The sequence below is a fragment of the Prosopis cineraria genome, unplaced genomic scaffold, assembly GCF_029017545.1.
Source record: "Prosopis cineraria cultivar Desert tree isolate PC_DT_omini unplaced genomic scaffold, ASM2901754v1 PC4, whole genome shotgun sequence".
Classification (NCBI taxonomy): domain Eukaryota; kingdom Viridiplantae; phylum Streptophyta; class Magnoliopsida; order Fabales; family Fabaceae; genus Prosopis; species Prosopis cineraria.
In genome coordinates, this window is record NW_026555335.1 from 43,361,804 (window position 1) to 43,387,744 (window position 25,941).

The 25,941-nt window shown below is 32.3% G+C and overlaps 1 protein-coding gene across 4 annotated transcripts in view; it reads right to left on the reverse strand.

Moving 5' to 3' along the window:
• LOC129307779 (uncharacterized) overlaps positions 1-20,096 on the reverse strand; it is a 35,116-nt gene extending 15,020 nt beyond the window's left edge. For 3 of the 4 annotated variants that reach the window (XM_054948684.1, XM_054948685.1, XM_054948683.1), the window contains exons 1-14: positions 19,712-20,096; positions 14,096-14,186; positions 13,753-13,837; positions 13,377-13,461; positions 12,659-12,728; positions 11,130-11,199; positions 10,455-10,500; positions 10,126-10,375; positions 9,845-10,050; positions 9,617-9,691; positions 6,122-6,191; positions 5,840-5,920; positions 4,958-5,037; positions 1,742-1,822 (exon numbers count right to left, since the gene is read on the reverse strand). In XM_054948684.1, coding sequence (XP_054804659.1) covers positions 1,750-1,822; positions 4,958-5,037; positions 5,840-5,920; positions 6,122-6,191; positions 9,617-9,691; positions 9,845-10,050; positions 10,126-10,375; positions 10,455-10,500; positions 11,130-11,199; positions 12,659-12,728; positions 13,377-13,461; positions 13,753-13,837; positions 14,096-14,186; positions 19,712-19,839 — 1,410 coding nt within the window. In that variant the 5' untranslated portion in view covers positions 19,840-20,096 and the 3' untranslated portion in view covers positions 1,742-1,749. Of the gene's footprint in view, positions 1-1,741; positions 1,823-3,619; positions 4,115-4,957; positions 5,038-5,839; positions 5,921-6,121; positions 6,192-9,616; positions 9,692-9,844; positions 10,051-10,125; positions 10,376-10,454; positions 10,501-11,129; positions 11,200-12,658; positions 12,729-13,376; positions 13,462-13,752; positions 13,838-14,095; positions 14,187-19,711 lie in introns of those variants that run through there. The other variant, XM_054948682.1, reaches the window with a different exon arrangement.
• Between the last annotated feature and the right edge of the window lie 5,845 nt (positions 20,097-25,941).

The window sequence follows — 25,941 nt, forward strand, 5'->3', positions numbered from 1 at the left end:
TAAATTAATATGTGAAAAAACTCACGAGTATGACTAAGGAATGATTTACATGTAATATCTAGCAAATTTCATATAAATCGAACATAGAGAGAGCATACCACTATCAGTGCCTTTGAATTACATGAAAATGACTAAGCCCAAAGCTTTGCACCCTAAACTAAATCCCTTGCACCTAAGCCAAAACCTTTATATCCTAAGTCAAAATCCTTGCATCCTCTAGTTTTGGTACCCCAAATCAAAAAATATATTATAGGGAGTAAAAACAATATCATGCCTATGTTAAATTATATCATACTCTATACAAAAAATAAATAAGGGAACACTCATAATAAGTTCTCTCTTTTTTAAGTATTATACATCATATAGCAAGCTATGTTAACCAGAAAAAGATGCAGATTCAATAACGTAACATTGAGAACAAATGAATTATTCCGAAAAAACAAGTGAATGTAAAGAGTGAGAATGAACAACAATAACTTCAATGAAAGAATATTAATTCCATTAGGTTTGATTTATCTTTCTATCAAATACAATGAAAATGATAAATAAAGACCATAGGATACTCTATATTAAAAAATATACTATAGGGGTTAAGAATAACATTATGCCCATGTTAAACTACATCCTAACCTATGCAAAAAAAAAAAAAACAAATAAGGGAGATGGTTATAAGTACACTTCAAAGTACAATCACAATTTCATGCAATCTTTTAAGGCAATCCCTTAATTAGCATTTCCTTATAGCTTACTTGATTTATGATATGCATGAGTTGAATTTGCAAGAGTTTCTTGACTTAAACTTATTTTTTCTCATCTTCAAACAAAACCTTATGCCTCAGTGCATCTAAAATATTATGCTTGAAATAAAAATTAGTAGCCATCAGAAATAAGCCATTCATGCCATGCTATATTTAGGTATATAATGTTTATCCAAAATAAAATGAATAACCAAAAGCCAAGCTTGCTATCTAAGTCAATACATAGTGCATGCTCATGATAGTGACTCTAGATTTCATGATGATTATAAACAATTATATGAAAACTTTATTAACACAACAATTACCATACATTGTGTCTACCATCATATATAATGCTACATCTGTTAAATCTATCACATACAATGTTGCAACCATTTTTGTTGAATCTTTTAGGAGATTATTTGGAAATTGAGAAATTAATAAAGGAAAATATCTATAGTTGATAAAATTCCAGCAATCATCCCTACCTTCCTTGCTCTATCTACATAAATAATCATTGAATAACTAAACTCAGTCTTTAACAGATTACATAATGGCCAAACTCCTATAAACTTTGAATTATACTTATATCACTTCCATTTTTGGCACCAAAATGACAAATTGTATAACAGCTATTATATAATAAGTACCATCTTTAATTCATTAGTTAGCAAATTTTAGAATATGCCATGACCATTTGTATGTTGTCTTATTATTGGTTCTCATAATGTACTCAACCAAAAATTCTGCATTACCATAATTTTATTTAGCCACTGAACCTTATTCAAAAGGCTTTTATGTCAATTACAAACATGAGCATATGATGATTGAATACCAACAAAAATGATTATGACACAAAACAATAAGATAATGATCTCAAAATGAAAGAGGATGAACTAATATGCTAGAAAAAAATTAAAAATATAACCATCAAGAAGGTACACAAGAACCTAATAAAAAGGAAAATGAAATGAAAAATTCACACCGCATGATATTATACTCACCTTCATTGCTATACTTCGATTGGGATCACAAGTATTAGGCATTCCTTATACGTACCCTCAAAAATGGCTAATATTGCATACCTACAAACAGAGAGATAATGCATTATGAAGTATAGAGTTACAGACACATAGTTAAGTATATACCAAGGATTTGGCATAGCAAAGTGGCTTCTTCTAGTGGATTTTTGATCATTTAAAGAATGCAACCCATTTGTCCTAAGGACCAAACAAGATATAGCTAAAATGTAGTCAGAAATATGATTGGGTAAACTGAAACAAAAACATAAATGAGAAGAGAAATACATTAAAATTTTGTTATGAAATTATAAAGGGCATAAATTTCTTCATCGAACTTATGGATGCTAACCACATTTAGTGTTTAACATTCAGGATTTACAAATCAATTTCCCATTATTTTTTACTTACTGTTTGATGATTCAAATTCAAAAAGTTCAGTTCAACATTGCATTTGGGCATTTAAAGGAGCCCCCAGTCAGAAAATATAGTTTTGGGTTAGAGAAATTTGAACCTTTGAATCATACTTGCAAATTTGTAACTCTAGGTTCATATAGTAACTTTTATCATTTCTCAACTTAATTAATACATTCAAGAGGTAACCATTAACCAATAAATGAGAAAGGAAAGCACTTAAGTGAAAGTCAATGCCCATCAAAAGAGAAGAATTGTTTATGTCAAGACAAAATGAAACACATGAGCCTGTAACAATAAGAAATTCTAAGAAGAATACCTGCAAGCTCTATTTCATATGAAAGGGAAACCTATCGGGAATTAAAAGGTGGCAAATGAGTAAGTGCATAGTTATTCATTATACATTTATTTCATATCCCTTTTCCTCTCAATTAGTCCCTAGCAGATAAATCCTACAACTTCTCCTATAATAACCAATAGCAAAAGAATTTACAGAAAACCAAGTGTACCGCCAAATTTGGCATCAAAGCTTTCAATGTTGAAGCAAAGAGTTTGGGAATTGACTAAATAGAAATTATTTACAAGAATTTATAGGAAACCAAGTATATCGCCAAATTTGGCATCAAACTTATCGCCAAATTAGCAACAATTAAATACTCTAATTTGAATCGACTAAAAAGTTCAAGCTAGGAAATATATGCCTAGTTTCTGGACAAACAGGAGATAATGGGAGAAGTAAATCTTGCAGAAGAAGAGAGGAAATCTTTGTCAGAAATTGCCTCTCACATTGCTTGAAGTTACTTCTCTCTCGTCACAAATTACCCTCCATAGACATGAACGCACAATTGCACAACTTAGTAATCGATGAGCATGCAAACAGAGGAGTCAAAGTCCTCTAAGAAAAGAGTTATACAATGATGATTATGCATAGTCGCACACAAGGAGATAAAGAGTCCAAGTCACAACTCACTTCTTACACCAAAAATCATTTCGTCAAAAATCATCTCACTTGAAATCATCTCATAGAGGAGGGCATTTCAATCATTTGGTTAAATTATTTTATGAATATTTTATTTAAAATGATCCTTCAAATGCAGTTGATCCTTGAAAATAATTTATATTTTAACTAACTCTTTTTCACCACTTCTCTCAAATTAAGTTCATGACACTTATGGAAGTGGGTGACAAGCTCGAGAACAAAAATAACTTTTGACCCATTTTTAAAACCCTAGTCCGCACAATACATATTGCATCTTACATCGCGTCTTGTATATGACGTGGGATACATTTATTTTTCAAAGTATCATTGCATTATAATTTACTTTGTCCACCTATATCTTTTGATCATCATTCAACAGTTTCTATATTTTTACAATTTAATCTTAAAGCATAAATGCAAATATGTTCTTTTCATGACAAGAACCATTTTTTTTTTTTCATTGAATGCGATTAAAAAAGAAGCCTCCTTCATTATAAATGGGAAAAGCTATTTCTCATTTGAATCTATAGATACTCAAATCTAGATTAAAATTATATACAAGTAAGAATCCGCAATTGGACACCAGATTGTTCGTTGTTGTATAACAAAATAAACTAACCAAACTATTCATCCGACCACAAAAAGCTACAACTCCATCGTCACCAATCGCATTAGTACAGCAATTTATATATACAAGTTAAAGACGGGGTAAAATAAAATTCCAAAGCATCATCTGTATGGTGATTTCTCCTTGCGTCTCTTAATTGTTAACTTAGAGAAACACTTGCCGAAACCATACCACATACTCATTCCGTCAAACTCCTTAATACTTTCTTTAGGGCCCTTTCTTCCACCGTCTTGAACAAAAAGTTAGCCAAGTTAAGACCTAAACATCATATACAGGTAATAACTCCTCAATCGAGACCCGGCAAACTGGGCACCTCTTACACTTCTCAGAGCAAGCGCTGCAGGTCATCACGATCAAGCATAAGAACAAAGTTTAATGCAAGCCCATTTGGTACAACCTTTGAAATGATATTCCTTTTCTTTTTCTTTCTTTCTTTTTTTTAAATCTACTATGCTTTTATATTCATTTTTAACAGATTCTATCCTTTTTAATTACTTCCAAGGGAGAACTACTCTTTTTATCACTGAACTTTACACTGGTTTGTAATTTGGTCCTAAACTTTCTCTTTTTAAATCTCTCCAGAGTTTCTGCCGTTCCCACGTTGATCCCAGATGCTTTGGACCCTTAGCGAACCCGTCCCTAAGAATGACACCGGGCAAGACAAGTTTATCTGATCCCTTTATCCGTTCCCGAAAAAAGATCACCTATGCAAGCTCTTATACAGAGTGATAAGCGCGCAGAGTATAGCATTAAAGAGGATCTATCAATATGCTACCATCTCTCTCAATATGCACTCATGACTGCCCGGTATAGGAAGCACCTAACTGTCTTTGGCTTTCCAGACAGTTGTGCTAAGCAAGTCAGTCAGTTCAATGGGGTTGATTGGGGAGCTCGCTAGCTAAGGAAGTGGGTCAACGCCAAATTAAGCTGGAGAAAGTGAACGTTATGATCCTGATTACCTTTCCAGGAGTACTTAAAAAAAGATGTAAAAATTTAGGGACTGAATTACAAACTGGTGAAAAGTTTAGGGATAAAAAGATCAATTTTCGCTTGCTTCAGGGGAAGGACAAAACATTTTTTTTTATCCTCAAATAACTTTTTCCATCATATTTCTTTCTATTTTGTACACTAAACGAACCCTTAGGAATCATAAAAGGCACAGTAATGTATTTAAAAGTACCTGCAGAGGATTCGGTGCCTGCAAGGTAGCAATACGATGTTAATCTCCCCCTCGAAACAAATTCTGCACAAAACTTTCTCCTGATCCACACAACAAATATAGGAACAGAAAGGTTAGAGTCATTTACATAACTTGATAAAGAATATTAAAAAGAAGACTCGAGCAAAGAAACCACCAAGAGCAGTGAGAATCATGTGACCAGACGATATTTGCAAACATGAATACCACCCATTTAAAGCATTTAATACAATTTGAAGGATGCAATACAATCTTCATTTCCATCTTTCAATCTTGATGCTTCCAAAGGATTCTGGATTCTCTATTCTCTCCATGTTCTTTTCATCCCACCATTATCTCCATCGCCCTTCCTATATCCTACATGACTTTATTCTCACAGTTGTTTCTACACACACACATGTGCAAGCTCATTCACTGTCCTCACTAATTATACAAGCATCACACAGACTAAATGAATGCGCTAACTTAACTATCGTACATTCAGAAGGCATAACTATTAGGATTATATATCATTACACAAGGCACATTGGAAGGTTTATTTTATCGCCAACATAACTATCATTTCTGCTTACTATAAATGATAAGGAAACTTTAACCCACATCAAAACAAAGTTGTATCCTGATACCAACAATTATATAAGAGTTTCAGCAAATGAATAAAAAATTTGCTTGCAGAGGCTTAGAATTAATCAAATAAAATCCAAGGTGACAAGACCGACTTGCACCCTCGTTAGCCATGTAAACATAAATTGCACATGGTGACCCCGCAGATAGTTTCTTGAAACATCATGCAAGAAACTTTCAACATGTACACCGCACACAAGCAAATAGGAACAGAGTACTCATCAGAGATGGAAGTTATACATTCTGAAGCCTTTCAAACTCCTGTTGACTGTATTTCGTAATTTCTGTTTGCTCCCCAAGAGCTGCCTGGAGTCTCCAGACCTGAAATGAAAAAAATGAGCACTGCCATTAATAGAATTGCTTATTTCTTGTCTTCTTGTGAAGTTTCACGCCTAGAAAACATAAAGAAGTAAAACCAGCAGAAGTATTACACAAGTAGCACCCCTGTATAACAATTACGCATAGGATTAAATTTATCTTCAAAAATATTATAAACAAATATGTTACAAAAACTACTATCACCTCCTCAGCAAGATCCTTTTTAGGCATTTTCTTAACAACATCAGGAGGATAACCACTGAAAGTGTTATACCTGCACAGGGGCAAACCAAATTTATAAAGACCAACAGAAACAAATGCTGGGTAGAGCATATAGCAGACGTACATCATCATTAAGATTAAAATAGGGTAAACAAGGAGATCATAGACCCATTTAATGTGATACTTTGGCAAAAAATACGCAAGCACAAATTTAATATGTAATAGTTAAAAAAGGTATGCGCATTCAACTTTCAAAATAAAAATTTTACACGCTAGAAAGCAGAATAACACCAATACGTTGATCTCACCAGTCACAGATGAATTGGCCTAGAAACAACCTGACAGATTTCAGGTGACTGCCATTATTTTCATATACAGACCAAGCTGAGGAAGCAATTTTTTCTTCTATCTCAGTCACCACCCCCCCCCCCACACACACACACACACAAAAAAAGGGAATTACACAGCCCAAATTTGAAGTTTGATGGTGTTTATGTTTAGATCTGAAGCGCCATAAATCACTAGGTGTGGTATCAAACTAATAGAAGCCTCCCGGCTGCTGTGGATATGGAAAAACAGAACTTCCAAGAGAAATGGAACACAAGATGCACTTCAACACCAATAGTTTCAAAGTTTCTACAATCATGCAATTACTATCAATAATCATCAAAGCCATGTCATCAAGGCTCTACTAAGATTTAACTTTCTTTTCGACAACTACTAAGATTCAACTCTTTATTGCAATCACGTGCAAGCCTATTGGCAGATTTTGTTTTTCTACAATTTTAACTATTTCTAGACTGTTGGCCGAATTTTACCAACAAATGAAAATTTGCTCTAAGATATCAGATGAACGTGCACACTTAGACAGTAAAGAAATCACATTGTAGTAAATGCGCACACATGTACACATGAAGAGATGTCAATTGACACCATTGTAAGATTTAGCACTTTTACATTCTTAATATTTCATTATAGGAAGTAATTTTTATCAATCCAGCTTTGGATTAAAAATTTTCACTACATTGATTTTCCATGTCAAATTGTATAAACACTAAATAGCTATGATTATGCAATCTTGGAGTGATGAAGAGGGAGAAATACTCCTTGATAATATTATTCATCCTAATCAGGGGAATATATACAAAAGTAATACAATGTGACCATAAATGAGGAGGAAAAATAGGAAATAAGAAATCGAAACTGATCTATCCTACTTAAAACCAATAACTACAAATATATTTACATAATTGCCATATTAATTCCACACTTCCTCTCAAGTTGGATCATAAATATTGATCATGTACAATTTGCCAATAAAATACTCAAACTTGTCTTGAGCAAGACCTTTGGTGAGAATATCTCTTATTTGTTCTCCGGAAAGAACACGGGTGAGACAAATTACAGCTCTATCTTTTCTCTTCTCTTGCTTACTGGCTCATTGAGAGTAAATTACACTTCAATTTTGGAACATGAAGTACACGATGTAATGTTAGGGTGGAAGAGATTCTAATACTAACAGTACCAGCAACAACCGAGTCAGTAGCATCAACAATTTTTACAATGAGTTTCTCCGTACAAGGAGTATAAAAGGTGAAATATTTGATATCACCATTTATATGATTTGAAGCACCAGAATCAACAATCCAACAATTCCTGAAACTAATAAGGATCTCACTTCAAACTTACTTGAATCCTGTTCTATTGTAGTTGATCCTGGCCCACCATCACCAGTCCATTCTCTTATGCCAGAAATAGAGGAAAATAGGGAGAGATGCAGAAAGACCGCAACAAGAAGAGTTGTCTATTTACACTAAAAAAAAAAATATCAAAACATAGCGAGCAATTGGTACCTGAAGCACCAAGAGAATCAACAACAAAGGTAACTCCTGAAGCTGAAGTACCAGGTGCCTAAAAACCTTGAGTTGTTCCTGAACCCCCAGAGGTCACTCCATCTAATGAGCAAGAAGTTCCAAAACAAGAAAATGAATCAACTGATCTTGATCTACCTATTGCTCTCGGGAAACAGCCTCGATCTTGCCCCTTGCATTCAATACATAAGTACGTGTCCTACAAGGCTCTTTCCCCTAGATAACAGGCCTTTATCACCAAGTTGGGTAAAGTTAGCTTTCCTAACAACATCCAAGAGACACTAGAAATACCAGAATGAAGAAACACAATTATCGATGAAATGAAAGCTTTAAAGAAGAACGAAACATGAGAGATTGTTAGAAGGCCTAAAGGCAAGAAACTTGTTATCTATAAATGGGTCTTTACCCCAAGATATAAGGTTGATGGTACTCTTGACAAGTTAAAGGCATGTCTAGTAGCAAGAGGGTTCACTTGAAAATATGGAGAGGCTCCACTAAGACATATGGTCTAGACTCCCACAAAACTTTTGCACCAATGGCAAAACTGAATACCATCAGAGTTCTATTATCTATGGCAGCCAACCTAGAATGGTCACTTCATCAACTTAATATCAAGAGTGATTTTCTTAATGAAGAACTAAGAGAAGTCGTCTACATGACTCTACCTCTTAGGTCTGATAAAGAAAAAACTAACCAAGTACGAGGTTAAAGAAATCCCTATATGGCTTGAAACAGTCTCCCAAGACATAGTTTGACAGGTTCTCAAAAGTTTTAAAAGACAAAAGGCTATAAATAGGGAGTGTTAGACAATACGATGTTTGTTAAGGCCGAAGGGGATAAAAAGCGCATTCTTATCGTGCATGTTGATAGGAGATCATATTGAAGAAATATTTTTCTCTTCCAAAATTTCAAAGGTTGGGACATATGATGACAGGAAGTCAACTTCTACCTATTTTAACTAAGTATAGGGTAATCTTGTCACATGGAGAGGAGCAAGAAACAAAATGTTGTATCAAGAAGCAACACAAGCTGAGTATAAGGGAGTTGCATATGGAATCTGTGAAGGTTTATAGATCAAGTGCTAGAAGAGCTGGAAATCCAAGTGAATACTCCTATTAAGCTTTATAGTGATAGCAAGGCTGCTATAAGCATACCACATAATCTTGTACAACATGAGAGAATCAAGCATGTTGAAGTTGACAGGCATTTCATTAAGGACAAAATTGGTGGCAACATTATGTCTTATATATGTGCCAACAAAGCATCAAGTTGCTGGCATCTTTATGAAGAGTCTTCCTCATGAGCAATTTGAAGAATTTGTAAGCAAGTTAGACATGATAAATATTTATGATACAACTTCAGGGGAAGTGTGGTCAAATATGTATTTATTATTATTCTCTCTATCTATCTATCTATTGGAAAGGGGTTAGTAGGTGTAGCTGTCAATAACTAATCCTTAGTTGTTTACTTAGGTCCAATTATTCTTATTATAGGTTAGAGTCATTCCTTCTAATATAGGTATCGTGTACAACACCAGAAATCATATAGAAGACTTTTCCTATCTATTCAAATCCTCAAATAACAAACAAAATGAAATGAATCTTACCCAGATGTCCTCTCTTGGAACAATCGTGCTTGTTCTTCTCGACTCCCTTCATCAATGGACCACCAACCCAATAACCTGCTTTTACGAATTGTTAGAAGCAGCCACAGTAATGACATGCATATGAGTAATTCTGCATGATCACAGCTTCAGGAAAGCTTCCCTTTCTACACTAATGGACACTCACATTGGATTTGTCCATGTTTGATAGTAACAGTAGGAGTTCATTACCTTGAACCATGATGCAAGAACCCCAAGCAATCATGAGCTCTTGAAGAAAATATAAAATATATTCCTCCACCAGCTCCACTACGTAGCAGAAGTATAATTTTCTCCACCAACTTAGATGCAGCAAACAGTACCCCAGCACCTTGCAGTACAAAAAGGGGAGAGAAGAGAACTAGAAGTGGTATATGTCTAGCACTAGCAGGTGTTCCCTGCAATTTAAAACAAGCAACACCTCTCAATATGGTATCTTAATGACTGGCCAATAACACAAAGTAATGACTTACCTCTAAACGCATACAAAGAAGAATCTGGAATCCAATAACTGGAACTTTCATAAAGTGACCTCCTATGTCTTGTAGGCCACACATTCTCCCCTCACGTTGATTGTCCTCTGAAGAAACTATTAAGCCACTATTCCAGTCAAGATATCTAATCGTACTAGAAGATGCACTGGCTTCTCTAGAGCGAGAATTTCTATGAATGATGGGATTCGACCACTTTGTACATACAAGAAAGGAAAAGCACTGGGCAATACTGCAGTAAGATACGTCAACCAATACATCATACAAAATTTGCAAAGAATATCAACCAAAACAAAACACGGGAAACCTACCCAAAATTTATAAACAAGTCCCACCAGCCAAGAGCACCCACATCACCTGGATTAGACAAGAATGACAATTCCCCATATTAAGATGAGTATCTGAATATAAAAGAACTTACTTTTATAAGAACAAGAGAGATCAAAAAGTAATATAAGCCACTTAGATGTGTCATAGCAGGTTCTGAAATGGTCAAAATTTATGACACAAGTTCTGTATTTCTCCTAATAACTACACTTGTATCAGCTGAAAAATCTTCATGTCCTTTTCAACCGAAAAAAAAAAAAAAAAACCCTTTATATCCTTGCATCAATGGATCATCCACTGCTTGAATACAAGACAATACTTTCATTGCATAGGCTGTACTCCAGATGGTATTTTTAATGTCAAATTGACCATAGTTTTCAAGTTTTTCCATATAATAAAATATGCAAAATTGACCATGCTACTCACTGATGTCTGAAAAAATAAAAAAAATTTGCTTAGTTGTTTATGTGCAGATAAATAGATTTACTTGGTTTGGTTCATATATGGGCGTTTAATTGAAAGCAAATCCCATTTATTTATCAACAGAAGTCCACAAAACTGAAATGTAGCACTGTTATAATTGAGGAGTATAAAAAAACAGAAATATACAGAATTCATAATAAAATTCATCAGCTAGACTAAAAAAGACAAGAAATTACCACACAGTTTTAAGAGTGTGAAGACTGTAGCGGCAACAAAGAAGACCATTGAGATTGCAACCCAAAAGTGCTATAAACATAAAAATGAAAAATATTAATACTGTGTAATGAATCTCTAACAACTACTCCCTCTATTTTTATATATAAAAGAAAAAAAAACTGTATCACGCAATTAAAGAAAGTTGTTTAACCATAATAATTATGTCTGAAAATAAAAAAATTGGACTAAAATACCTTACGTTGATCAATATAAGCATGCCTTGATTATTTTTCATTACTGTATATATGAGGGGTAATTTAGAAAATATATAATAAATGCATATTGAAAAAGGTGACTTTGCTAATATAAAAAAACAAATAAAAAGTGATAGTTTCTCTAACAAAAAAAAACGGAGTATGTAATTCAAGAATAAACTCCACCCAGATCATGACATGTACAATGTAATTGACAAACATAAAAAACTTTAAAAAAGATATCCAATAAATGACAATTATAAGAACAAAATGAGAAGCATAAACATGGAAAGACTTGTAAGATAATAATCAGTCATAAGCATTGAAAAAAATTAGTCTAGACCAGGCACAAGATATGCATGCACATTCATATATGATAATATGCTGTCTATAGAGAGAAGCAAATGGAAAGGGGTATGAAAGTAAATGGAAACAACAAGCATGCAGAAAAGCGAAGATACTAGACAAGAAATACATGATCATTCAAATAAAACTGCAGATTAGAGCATTAATAAGGTATTTAAACATCTCAATTGCACCAAGTAAAAAGCACTGAACATTTCTACTGACCCAAAAGAAGTAAGGGATAAAAAGGGAAGTCAACCCACATCATTGTCCTATGGGTCACCAGTAAAGCTTAAGTTCCAAGAGTTCCCCTCCAACATTTAGAAAATATTTTTCAAAATATAAAGACGCAAGCAAGAAGTCATTTCAAGTGATTTAGGAAACAAATAAAAAGTTGATAAAATAAACATTCCTGCTAGACATCAGGTCTATCAACTAATGTTAACTGCAAAAATAAAATACAATCAAAAGTATATAATTTTAGAGGATGCTTGTCAAAGTGTCACATCTACCAACAACAGATGGGCAATTTCTATTAAAAGCATTAAACAGTCAGAAATCTTTTACAAGAAAATATCTGTATGCTACTGCTGTTGAATTGATCATCATGTTCCGAAAGAATGTTCCTTAAAGATATTAATACCATTCCCTAATTGATCAATGCATGATGCAAGCAATTATTTTATAGAAGTCGGAACAATTCTAGCACACGCACAACTTTTCCCCCAGATAAAATAAAATTATACATTATCATTGGCAACAGGTTTCCAAGCTCGAATGCAACAAAATTAACATTCTTTTTATTTCTCTGATCTGCTTCAATCTGATAAAGCTATTAGAAAATCTAAGACCATGGATGATGACATAGAAGTAAGACATCTATTAGGAAGAATAAAATGGCCCACATGTGATGCATATTTCTTTTATAATTTGTTGACACATATCCTTACAGGAAGTGTCTCCCATATTGCCTCATCACTCATGTTTTCTTCATCCCCTGGCATTAGAGCCCTACACATTCTGCACAAATAACAAACATGGGTTACAACTAACTGAATAACATGTGCAGAAAATGAGCCCACATTAATAAATTATGGTGAATCATAAAGCCATGAAGAACTGGCTTGAGGGGTTAAAAGCTTCTAAATCAGTCATTTGAAGATTCAATAACACCCCGTGTATTAAAAAAGGGCAGATTTGTATTAGTCACTTCAACCTAAAGCATGTACTAACGCACCCAAAGGTGTGGATCAATTATTGGAAACTAAACAAAGCAGAGAATGAATTCTAACAGCTGCTGAGAAGCATAGGCAGACAATTTACACAGGCATGGACACCATTATGCAATGTTACATCTTGGTCAACATGAGCATCAAGCACACCTAAGACATGGATATCAAGCCTATTCTTTGCATGCCCACACTTCCCACAACTGCAGTGCAGATACAGTTGCACAATGTCTAAAGCACGTATGTTTGGGTCTGGGACATGGACATAGATCCTCTCAAGTTTCAATAATGCGTACAACTGAATAGAACATGTCAGTTCATGTTAAAAAAATTGCTGTTCAAACAACTACAAACAGCCCCACTTCTCTCCTCTCCACAAAATTAAAAGGAAAGCTAGAAGTCACTAACTAATGATTGAGGAAATTATTAAGAATTTTACCTGAAATTGTCAATTAGAATAATGATTTCAAATGTTAACAATGGAAGGAACACAATCTTCAGATTGACAGCTGCAAAACCATGAACTGCACAAAAGAGAATGCATCAATTTAGTGTAATAAAACATCTCGCATGAGAATCATCCCAGGCATTCAACTCCTTTAGCACAACAAAATTATTTCATGTTAAGACACTGGGACATGGTATATTGCTGACTGTTCAACAGGAGGAATTCTTCAGTATCAGTCTAACTATATGAACATAGAATACCAACTTAACATTTCTTCTAAAACGCTTTGCACAGGAAACTAACTGAACACGTGAAAATTAATCAAATCCACAATCATGTAAAACAGAGGCAGGGACAGGTGGCGTACCATATAAGCTCTCAAGATATATACAAAGGAGCAATTCAAATGCAATAAGCAATGGTATTGCAACAACGGCATGGCATGGTGCCCACTGTCACAAAATAACAAATCAGAATCTCATATACTAATCTTAAATTCTTAATAATGAAAAGAAAATAATTTTCCACTATACAATTATTAGATAGATAGGGAAGAACTAATAACTCCATTCTGAAAAGTTACAAAGGTAGCCAAATTACAATATTAGACTCCATGAATTGTAAGCCACGTTGCCCAATATCCATAAATAGAAAAGGGGGGAAACCTGGTTTATAAGTTTGAACTTGTAATAAAGGTAACAATTACATACATGCCGATTACGTGGAACTGATGGCGCAGGTAATGAGAACCTTCCCCGAGCAACAACAGCATGAAACATCCATAGTGGAAAAAATATTACCCTGAAATATTAAAGTTGAATTCCGTAACTAATAATCCTGCAATATATAACGCCTTCTTTCTTTAGTATGTAAAAGTTTCTATAATTTAAACCATTAACAGAGCTTCCACACAAGATTTTACACACTTTTTTCCATTCTTCCTTTGCAAAGACTATGATTTTAACAAATTTAACACCAATAATTCCATAGTAGTGTTCTTGATCATCCCCACACAAAATTGTTTCTAGAGTTATTAACAGTGTGGTTTTATAAATAATTTTAGGAGTAGAGTTCTGATTATTTGATTGAATTCTGCAGTCAACTCAAATATTATTGACAGTTTAAGGCACAAAAAATTGACAGATGATACAATACTACCTAACATAACACCCACCATCTTAGGAATCTTTAAATTACTTAACCTAAAGGTGGGACCAACTCTAAAATGCCACTAGATCATTTTGGTAGCCTTGCAATGAGCAGACATACTTTCAATGCCAATTGAAACAAAAGCCTATACACTCTTTGGTTGTTTGGGTCTACCAATCACCTTAACTTCACAGAGTTAGAGTAACAAAGATGAAAATGATGAATGTGCGGGCATACACAAAAAGATAAGATCCAAAATGAGTATATACAAGAAAAAGTGAGTGTGACATCTTTTGAAAGGAAGATGGTAAAAAATCATTTAAGATGGTTTAGCCATGCACAGAGAAGGCCATAGGAGGCACCGGTAAGGACAGCAGAACAGATAGCCTTGAGCCCTGTAAAAAGGGGTAGAGAAAGACTAAAAAATAATATCCATGGAAGTTATTGAATGGCACCTTTTAATTAGCAATATTTCTAAAAGCTTAGTTAATGATAGAATACAATGGTATCTTTCAATTCATGTAGCCAACCCTATCTAATAGAATAAGACTTATTGTTGTTGCTGATGTTATTGTTGCATGATTTAAAAAAAAAAAAAAATCATCTGGCTCATCAAGTTCCTATTCTTCTTTTTCTTCCTCTTTTAAGTGAATTACTAACCGACTATGTGCTTTCTCAATGCAAAAGGTTCCCTACCCATCTTCATATCTTTAATGGAGACATACATCCTTTCCCCTGCCTCCCATCATACCAACAACAACAACAACAACAACAAGCCTTTATCCCACTAGGTGGGGTCAGCTACATGGATTGCAAGACGCCATTGTGCTCTATCATTTATCAAGCTTTTAAGAATATTATTAATTAAGAGATCGCGTTCAACAACTTCCAAGAGTGTTCTCTTAGGCCTTCCTCTACCTCTCTTAATCGAACTCAAAGTTATATGTTCCACTCTTCTCACTGGTGCCTCCCTTAGTCTTCTTTGTACATGCCCAAACCATCTCAACCGATTTTCTACCATTTTTTCCTCAATAGGTGCCACCCTCACTTTTTCGCGTATGTGCTCATTTCGAATTTTATCTTTACGTGTATGTTCGCACATCCATCGTAACATTCTCATCTCTCTACTCCAACTTTATGCTCTTGCTGTCCCGTTAGAGCCCAGCATTCACTACTGTATAACATTGCCGGTCTGGTAGCAGTGCGATAAAACTTTCCTTTAAGTTTATTAGGCACCTTACGGTCACAAATAACTCCTTTAGCTTTTCTCCAATTAAACCACCCACCTTGAATTCTATGTGAAATATCTCCACTGATTTCGCCATCATTTTGAATAATGGCTCCCAAATATCTAAACTTTTTCACTTGAGGTATAATTTGATCTCCCAATTTCACTTCCAAATTATTTTCGAATAGTCCTTTACCAAATTTACAATATAAATATTCCGTCTTACTTCTACTCAGACGAAAACCTTTCGACTCCAATGTCCTCCTCCATAACTCAAATTTGCAATTAACCTCTTCTCTTGTCTCTACTATAAGAACTATATCATCCGCGAAGAGCATACATTTCGGGATTTCCTCTTGAATATGTTCTGTCAAAACATTTAAAATTAAGTTGAACAAATAAGGACTCAGAGATGATCCTTGATGTAGTCCAATTTTTATAGGAAAATCCTTTGTTTGACCACTAGGCGTTCTTATACTAGTTTTTACCCCCTCATACATATCTTGTATGGCTTTAATATAAGCAATCCGTACTCCCTTTTTTTCCAACGCTTTCCAAAGCACTTCTCTTGGTATACGGTCATAAGCTTTTTCCAAATCAATAAAAACCATGTGTAGATCTTTATCTTTACAACGATACTTTTCCATTAATCCCCTTAGTAGATAAATCGCCTCTGTAGTTGATCTACCTGGCATAAAACCAAATTGATTCTCAGAAATACTTGTCTCCAATCTCAACCTGTGCTCAATTACTTTCTCCCACAATTTCATTGGGTGGCTCATGAGTTTAATCCCTCTATAGTTAGTACAATTCTGAATATCTCCTTTATTTTTATAAATAGGAATTAATCTACTTCTCCTCCACTCATCAGGCATTTTCTTGGACCGTAAAATCACATTAAATAACTTAGTTAACCATCTCACCCCTTCTTCACCTAAACATTTCCACGATTCGATAGATATACAATCAGGTCCGTTGGCTCTACCATTTGCCATTTTCTTAAGAGCTTCTTTTACCTCCTTATCACGTATTATTCGATAGAATGACAAATTTTGTTCTCCTTCACCAGTTACTAAATCCTCCAAGTTACTAGATGAATCCTCTCCATCATTGAAAAGTTTAGAAAAATAAGTCTCCCATCTATTTTTAATTTCATCATCTGTAACTAAAATTCTTCCCTCTTCATCCTTAATACACCTTACCTGTTCTAGATCTCTTGATTTTCTTTCCCTACTCTTGGCAATCTTATAAATATTTTGCTCTCCTTCCTTCGTCTCAAGGTTCTTATAAAATTCTTCAAAAGCTTTAGAACGAGCTTCACCCACAGCCCTCTTAGTTTCCTTCTTAGCTATACGGTACCTCTCCCAATTTTCCTCATTGTTACACAAATGTATGGCTTTAAAACAGTTCTTCTTATACTTGATTTTGTCCTGTACACTATTATTCCACCACCAAGACTCCTTATCTCTCGGACCAGAACCTTTCGATTCTCCCAAAACTACTTTTGCAACCTCCCGTATCTTTTTAGCCATATCCTCCCATATGATGTTAGCACTTCCCTGAGAATCTCAAATTCCTTTATCTAAAAGATTTCGCTTGAAAATATCTTGCTTCTCACCTCTTAATTGCCACCACCTAATCCTTTGTGTTACTACTTGTCGACGTTTTTGAATTTTACTCATAATACACACATCAAGGACTAGGACCCTATGTTGTGTCGTTACAGCATCTCCGGAGATCACCTTACAATTTTTACAAAGTTTTCTATCCGTGTTCCTAACCAAAAGAAAATCAATCTGTGACCTTGAAGCTCCACTTTTGTAAGTGATGAGATGCTCATCTCTCTTCTTGAAACAAGTGTTGGCAATCTTAAAATCATACGCCAATAAGAAATCAAGAAGAGTTTGTCCTTCATTGTTTAGCTCTCCAAAACCAAAACCACCATGCACCCTCGCATACTGACCAGCTTCCCTCCCGACATGCCCATTAAAGTCTCCTCCAATAAAAATCTTTTCACTCTGTGGTATGTGTCGAATCAACCCCTCCAGATCCTCCCAAAATAATTCCTTAAGACTGGCTTCTATCCCGACTTGCGGCGCATAAGCGCTAACAATATTAACAGTCTCACGTCCAATTATCATTTTTAAAGAAATAATTCTGTCTCCAATTCTGCTAACCTCTACAACGTTCTTCTTCCACTCTTTATCTATAATGATGCCTACTCCATTGCGTGCACTTACTTTTCCTGTATACCAAAGTTTGAAACCTTGAATATCCTTAGCTTCTTCTCCACGCCATTTTGTTTCTTGCAAGTAAAGGATATTGATTTTTCTTTGAATCATAACCCCTACAACCTCTACAGATTTACAATTTAATGTTCCAACATTCCAAGTACCAAATTTAATTTTGCTCTTATGGACTAACTTCTTTAGCTGCGTGCGTCCAGAATGACGCAGTAGCCCTTACTCATTTAACACTACATCCGGGTGCCGATGCAGCGGCTCTAACTCACTTATCACTGTACTCGAGCCATGCAGCGCGTTACTTACGGGCAACGACCTAGCATTAACACTATAATGTCTATTGTCCATATTCATGATAGATTTAACAAATTTTTACATTGGCTGTTGATAGCCTAACACAACCCTCTTCCTTTACCCGGGCTTGGAACCGGCTATAAACATAGGCGGAATTCCTCCCATCATACCAACAAGAAAAGAAAATCAAGCAAAGGGAGTAAAAAGGAAGAACAAAGCAGTTGTAGACAAGCTGCAAACAGGTGAGAGTTAAACGTACATATTGCAGACGTACTTTATTGATAAATAATACAGCACAGAATCAAACAAAGTGTTTTATTTAAAATCTGGAAAAAAAAAATCTTCACCTCGAATGAATTTTTGTTTCATCACAAACCACAGAAGAAACCACAATAGTTAATGCTCCATCCGCACAACTAATTTGGGGGAGAAGAAATAGAGAAATTAATACTACTAAGATTTCTCCATTCACAAAACTTATGAACGAGACTGCTATGATTACTGTAGAGCACTTGTTAATTCTTATAACCATTTGATACGGTATATTTCTCTTACAGAGATAGGCATCGAAGACCTTTATCATGAAACTATACATTTTTACGATATGTGTTTTCAGAATCAATAAACATTGCTATACATTTGCAGTTTACAACTTTGTACTATTGCAGATAAATGTCGAGGGTACTTAGGAATATGCCTTGCCAGCTTTAAGTCGAATACAGTTGTGTAGTATTCAGAAAGACGCAAATTTACCCCCACACTCAGGCAATGATTAACAAAATTCTGTTTTCTTGGATTATTCATGAATCTGGATTCTCTAAGCTACGGCGCATGATACAACGGGGGGGGGGGGGGAGGAAGAGAGAGAGAGAGGATCAGAGGATTCAAATATACGGGACCCATTTGAGCATGCTCCGCCTCGTCTATCTTCAATTTTACCCTGTAAATTTCTTTCAAAATTTTTGAATTTAGAAGGTACAAATCCACCAAATCCAGTTATAACATGCAAGAGAGGCGGAGAAGACACTAAATTCCGATTCCACCCATCAAGAATACTTCTCTCAGACACATTTTTGACATGCGAGAAACTCATTCAGGACAATCATGAACACCTCGTTATATCTGATTTTCTTTCTTTTGAGAAAGGATTAATCTCATTAAATCGACTGCTCAACAAGCAATAACGAATACAGAACTAGGAATTTTCTCCTACGGTCCTGTTGACGCCTTAATAAAATAATCAAAAGTTCAGGAGGGCACTGATAAATGAGGTCCATGCTAAGCAAAAGGAAACCTCTATATATTATAAATTACAAATAGAAAAGGGGGAAATAATCAAAATCATATCGGCTGTGTGCTAAAATCAATCACAAAGTAGAAATTCACTTGATAAGATTAGAGCAAGAACTGACCACCAAGAGCAGGAGACAACGTGATCGAGCTTGAAGACGAGAAGAAGAGTGAAACACAAGAGAAGGGTATGGGCAGCGAGAGCTTGCACAGACTTCAATACTCTCCGCCAGCTCATATTCTCTCTCATTCCTTTATTTCAACAACCAAGCGCAGACAAGTCCCAGAAAAATATAAAAATTGATTTTCAAAAAGAGAAAGAAGAACGGAATCACCGAAATCGTGCCTGCAGCTAAGGGAGATTTTACGTCATGAGAGGAAAAACGAAAGCCACAAGGAAAGATATCGCAATAACCTCTTTCATGAATATAAAGAAAGCCAAAGGGCAATATCTCCCCCTTTCTCTCTCTTACAGTTAACTCTTCTGTTTTTTCAGCTTCTCGAAGTTAGCTTTCACGGCAAAACAACGCAGAAGCAGGGACGTATCTAGAAACAAAGGCGTGGAGGGGCCAAAATGTAAAATTACATAATAGTGAGACCACAAAATTAATTTTAGCATTCCTATAAATAAAAACTAAGTAAATTTTGCAAAAATTTTGTCATATATCCAGAAGCCCAGGCAATCGTTTGGTTCTGTTTTCATCTTATCATGTGCAATAGTTTTTTGTAACAAATTTTAAAAATCAAAAAGCAAGAAATTATTTAAATTATTATTTTAAAAATATATAAATTATTTTGAGCAAAATTAAAAAATATATAAATTGATAAAATAAAAGGTGAAAGACTAATTTATTTTATTAATATGATTGTCATTAATAAAAGCATAATATTTTCTATCTTTTTTTAAATTTTGGAAGATAAAAGTAATAAAATATTTAAAAGATATATGATTTTTTTTGTTCTTCAAAACAATTTTTTTTGCTTTTTAAAATAAATAACTGAAAATGCATTTTCAAACAAATTTTTTCATTTTGTTTGTTCTTTATAACAAAACATTATCTTGTTTAATAATTTGTGCACTCACCAAATTTTCTTAATCAACTTTTAAGGGGAAGATTTTGTTGGATTTGGATTGAGGAGTATAGGAGCCACTCACTCAATTACTATTTCATTACACAATTTAATCAAATAAAAATTAAATAGTTGTGAGAGATTTTATTATATAATGTTATGAAACAATAAATTTCAAAAAAAAATTAGGGACACATGCGAATATTGTTGTGATGGTTGTTTTGAATTTTTAAAAATAAATATATGAATTTAGATTTGGTGACTGTACTCAGTATCTGTAGCATTTGAATCATTAAAATCAAGATTAATGGTTATAAATTTATACTCCATTTGAAATTAATGAATGAATGAATTTATCTGAATCATTAATTTAAATTTGGACAATTCAGATAATACAAGCACTCAATGCCTGTATTAAATAGTCATTGAATCCAAATTCGTACATATATATTGATATTTTTTAAATATTGATGAAGCTCAATAGTTATAATTGAAATATTTATTAAGTAAATAAATTTAAGCCGCTCACCAAATTCATGAGGAAAATGATAATTAGGGACCTGTAAAAATATTAATAATAATTATAAATATTAAATTATTAAAATTTTAATAAAAAAACTATGGTCATTACTTATAAATAAAAAATGTAAATGCTCGCTTGAGAAATTTATTAACTACATTTCAAGCTATTTATAATATTAATTAAAAATTTATAAAAGTTAGTAGAGAATTTTGATTTTTTTCTTGTTAATGTACAAATAAACAACATGAAAAATTAAGTAAATATAATTTGGATTATTTATAATGTTAGTTGAAATTTTATCAGAGTTGGTAAGCCAATTATTTAGGATTTTTTACTTTCAATATGTAGACAAATCATTTAAAAAATCTACTAAATACACTTAAAATTATTTATAACGTCAATTAAAAATTTACAAAAGTCAATTGTGAATTGCAAATCAATCACTTGTGACTTTTTTAAAAGATAGTTAGAAATCTTTGTAGTATTAATTAAGAATTTATTAAAATTTGTTGTGAATTTCAAGCTAATTAATAAAATATAATTTATTTCAAGTAAAGATCATGGTTTATTATTGAAATTTTAATAATTCAAGATATGTAATTATCATTAATATTCTTAAAAAATCTTTAATTGTCATTTTTTCAATTTCAAATCCTCTTTTTTCATCGAATATCTTCATCATACATATTAGATTTGGTGAAAACATGTTTTGACCAAAATGTTTTTAAAATATGACCAAATATTTTTAATAAAAAACTTTGATATATTTTTGAACTTTTTAGTAAAATATCTTTAATAAATATATAAAGACACACAACTATTGAAATTATAAATAAATATTAAGATAAATAAAAATCATCAAGATTTTTGCACATAACCCATTTAACATGACTAAACAAAAATAATAGCTTAACATTTTAAATATTTTATAATATGGCCGAATTAATATTTAAGTTAAATTGAAATGACAAAAACACCCATTCTCCTCAAATTTGAAATATTATTCTTATTCTCAAATATGAAATAAATTATGCCCACTAAATTGATGGTGAAGTATTCTCAAATATTGAAGTGACATATGATTATAAATGGGCTACGATTATCATCATTCCGTTATGAGAATTTTGCTATTTTGTTAAAAAAAAAATTATTTGTTTTGAGAATAAAAAGAAAAAATTGCACCCTAAACAGATTGTGAATGGGTCACAATCTTGAATTTTCAAAAATTTCTTCTATAATTTCTAGTTAATATATTTTTTATGGCCATTAGGCCAATTTACTCAAAATTATTTTATTTATAATTTTTAACATTAAAATAAATTAAGTTATATGTATATATTAAAATAATAATAGTAATAAAATATGTTAATCATTTAAACCAAAATAGACACGCAACAAAACCTAAAACTTTTGTGGAAAAAAGAGTTAGGTAACTTGGATCCCTAATTTAAGAGTAACTATTCTAATTCTTATAAGTTCTAATGATTTTACTAGTAGAAATTTATGTATATATAAAATTTATAACAAATGCCACTATAAAAAAATATATTCCCCCATTCAAAAATATAAAACACTTTTAACCGAATCCCATCCCTCATAAAGTAGTTATTTATCTTTAAACTAATTATATATTTTTATATTTACCTTTATTTAATAGAGTGTTTATCCTAAAATAAATATAAAGTGATTTATTTAATAGGGACACTTTTGAAAAAAAAAGAAAAAGCAATCATTATATTTTAAAAGATTAAAAATACTTTATATTTTTAAATATCCAATACTTTAAAGATGTCTTACATTTTTTAATGAAAGAATTATAGTTTTTCCACTAATAGGGAGGGCAGCCATTGATCTATCCCAATTCATTGTTTAGCACAAAAGTTTTTGGTGAATTTGAGACTATGTCAATGTGTGTGTGTATAGTAAAATGTCACTTATTTTAAAAATGTCATGTAAAACATACACAATTTAGCTTAGAATTATATTTGACAATTTTAGTTGTTAATTTTGTTCTATGCACAAAAAAGTCAATTTTTCCTTTCAACAGCAACATGCTAAGTAGTTTTTTATTTTTAAAATATGAACAAGTATAAAAAATGCGGCATTTTTAAATTAAAATTGTTATCTTAAATATTTTTTATTTATCTTAATAAGTATTTACAATTAAAATAGTTTTATATAATTTTTATCAAAGATATATTATTAAAAAATTTGAAATAAAATATATTAACATGTGTGGGTATTACAAAGTTAAAAAATATGTATATTAATCATTTAAAACAATAGCCACATAATAAAATCAAAGACAAACTAAACTAAGTAAGGATTTTTCGAGTTGAAATTTATGTATCTATAAAATATGTAATAAATGGCAGGCCACTTATTTTAGAACCCAATGTGATAGCTAAGTAGCTAGGCGAGGCTATCCAATTTAGTTTAATAGTATATCTTAATTTAAAATGGGCAAGGGATTATAGATTTTCTTACGAGAAAAAAAAAGGATCATAAATTTTTGTTTATTACAAAATATAGCTAACATGAAGAGTATAGAAAAACAAGATAAGACAAGACAAGAAATGAGAGAGAAAACAATAAAGAAAAATTATTATTTACTTATATTTATATGCTTTGGATATAATCTCTATTTATAAGGTTTTAACCATTTAAATCCTATCCTAACGTTACTAACATATAAAAAGACATATAATGGTATATTATATAACCTTTGAAAGTATAGGCTATTAACTACCAAAAACTTTTTCTAAGTCATTCATTAGGACATTAAGAATAAAAGAACCTTGAGAGTTATGAGTTAAGACATTCATAACATAGTATTTATAATACTCCTACTTAGATATTCATAACAAATATTTTGTCCCATTAAAACCTTATTAGGAAAAACTTAATGGGATAAAATCCTAATCAAGAAAAAAGGATATATAATATATTTTAACACTTATTAAAGTTGCCTCATTAAAAAAATTTTCAAGAAAACCCAGTAGGACTAAGGGTATGTGCATTTTATCTGCAGACCTACAAATCCACCTAACTTGTTGCAAAACAAGTCAACCTGTACACATTTATGAAGGAAGAAAAATGGATATGGGTGGCTATATAATCATATGTCAGGAAAAAAAAATAGGTAAAGGTAATGAGTGATGCCCCAAGTGGACCATACCCACCTGTATATACTTATTTTATTTTATTTTCTTACATTTCAGTTACAGATTATTTGGAAATTAGAACTATTGATCTTTGTTTGCTTATTGTTCAATTTATTGATCTTTGTTTGTATTATTCACAAATTTAAATTTTTAGAATAATGTTACTTATATTAAATTAGAATGGGATAAAAATATATGTTCCTACTAATATATTTTTTTAAAAGGGGATATTATAAGCTAAATGAGTGGCCCAGACCGGCATGTACCCATTTGCACTTGTTTTGAAATGGGTACAAATGGTTATATGCGGGTATGTGTGAGTAATTGGTGAGGCCATGGGTGCCCCATACCCTCTTGTGTATTGTGTGTATTGCCCCAAGCACAAAACCTTTGAAAGAGAAACAACATAATATATAGATCCTGTTTGTTTACTATTCTTAAAAACTGTTTTTTATTTTAATATTTTCAAAACAAAAGAACTTGTCTGGTTAATGATTTTTTAATTTTTGTTTTGAAAATAATTTTTAATTTTTTTTGTTTTTAAACACAAGAAAACCAAAACAATTTATAGCCTTTTCCATTCCTATTTTTTTTTTTAGTTTTATAGAGAAATAGCGAGAAACAAGAAATGAGAATTGTTCTCATTAACGATAAACATTGTCTTTTTGTCCCAATAAAAAAGAATCACTTATGTCATAAATTTATAAAACTGTTTTTAGATTATTATTACCAAACAATTTTTTTTATTTGTTCTCAAAAACAGTTTTATAAAACAACTTTTGAAAACAAAAAATAAAAACAACAACCAAACAAGCACTAACTCTCTATAGTCTCTTCTTGATAACAATATCACTTCACTGCTTTTAGTGATGCCATCAATTTATTTATTTGAATCTATACATTTCAATATCATATATTAACTTCTCAAATGTTAAAGCTAGCAACATCTTAGTAACAAATCTGCAAGATTGTTACATAAAAAAATTTGTTGAACATATATATCACTTCTTTTCAAAAGGTCATGAGTGATTTTTTTTTTTGAAAAAATATGTTTTGTTCTATTTCCTTTGATGCATCATCTTTTAATTGAGTTATGCACACTATACATATAATATTGTTGGAATCTTTTTTTTCCTAACAATAAACTACACATCTTTTGAATATGATAGTTCATTGATATTACACCCAATATTAAAGATATGACCCACATGAAATATGAGGTGAACTCATATTTCATAAGCCTTGATTAGCTAAAAATTAAGTTAAAATATCGATATATAAGTTATATAAAATAATAAAATTCTTAAATTCTCAAATACTTTGTAGAAATTTTGGTAAAGTCTTCTCCATAATTTGGAACTCCCAAAATTTCTATAATAGCAAACCTATTAGCCAATCCAATAAAGAAGACTAGCTCTATGTCAGCATATTTCATACTAGCAAATAATAATAGGATCTAATTACGATATACATGGAGTACTAACTTATAATTATATAATACCATACATAATTTCACCTAAAAGAAATATTCATAATGTGCTTCCTCTTTCTAAAAATAATAGTGTCCCTTAATGATCCATAAAAGGCACAAGGT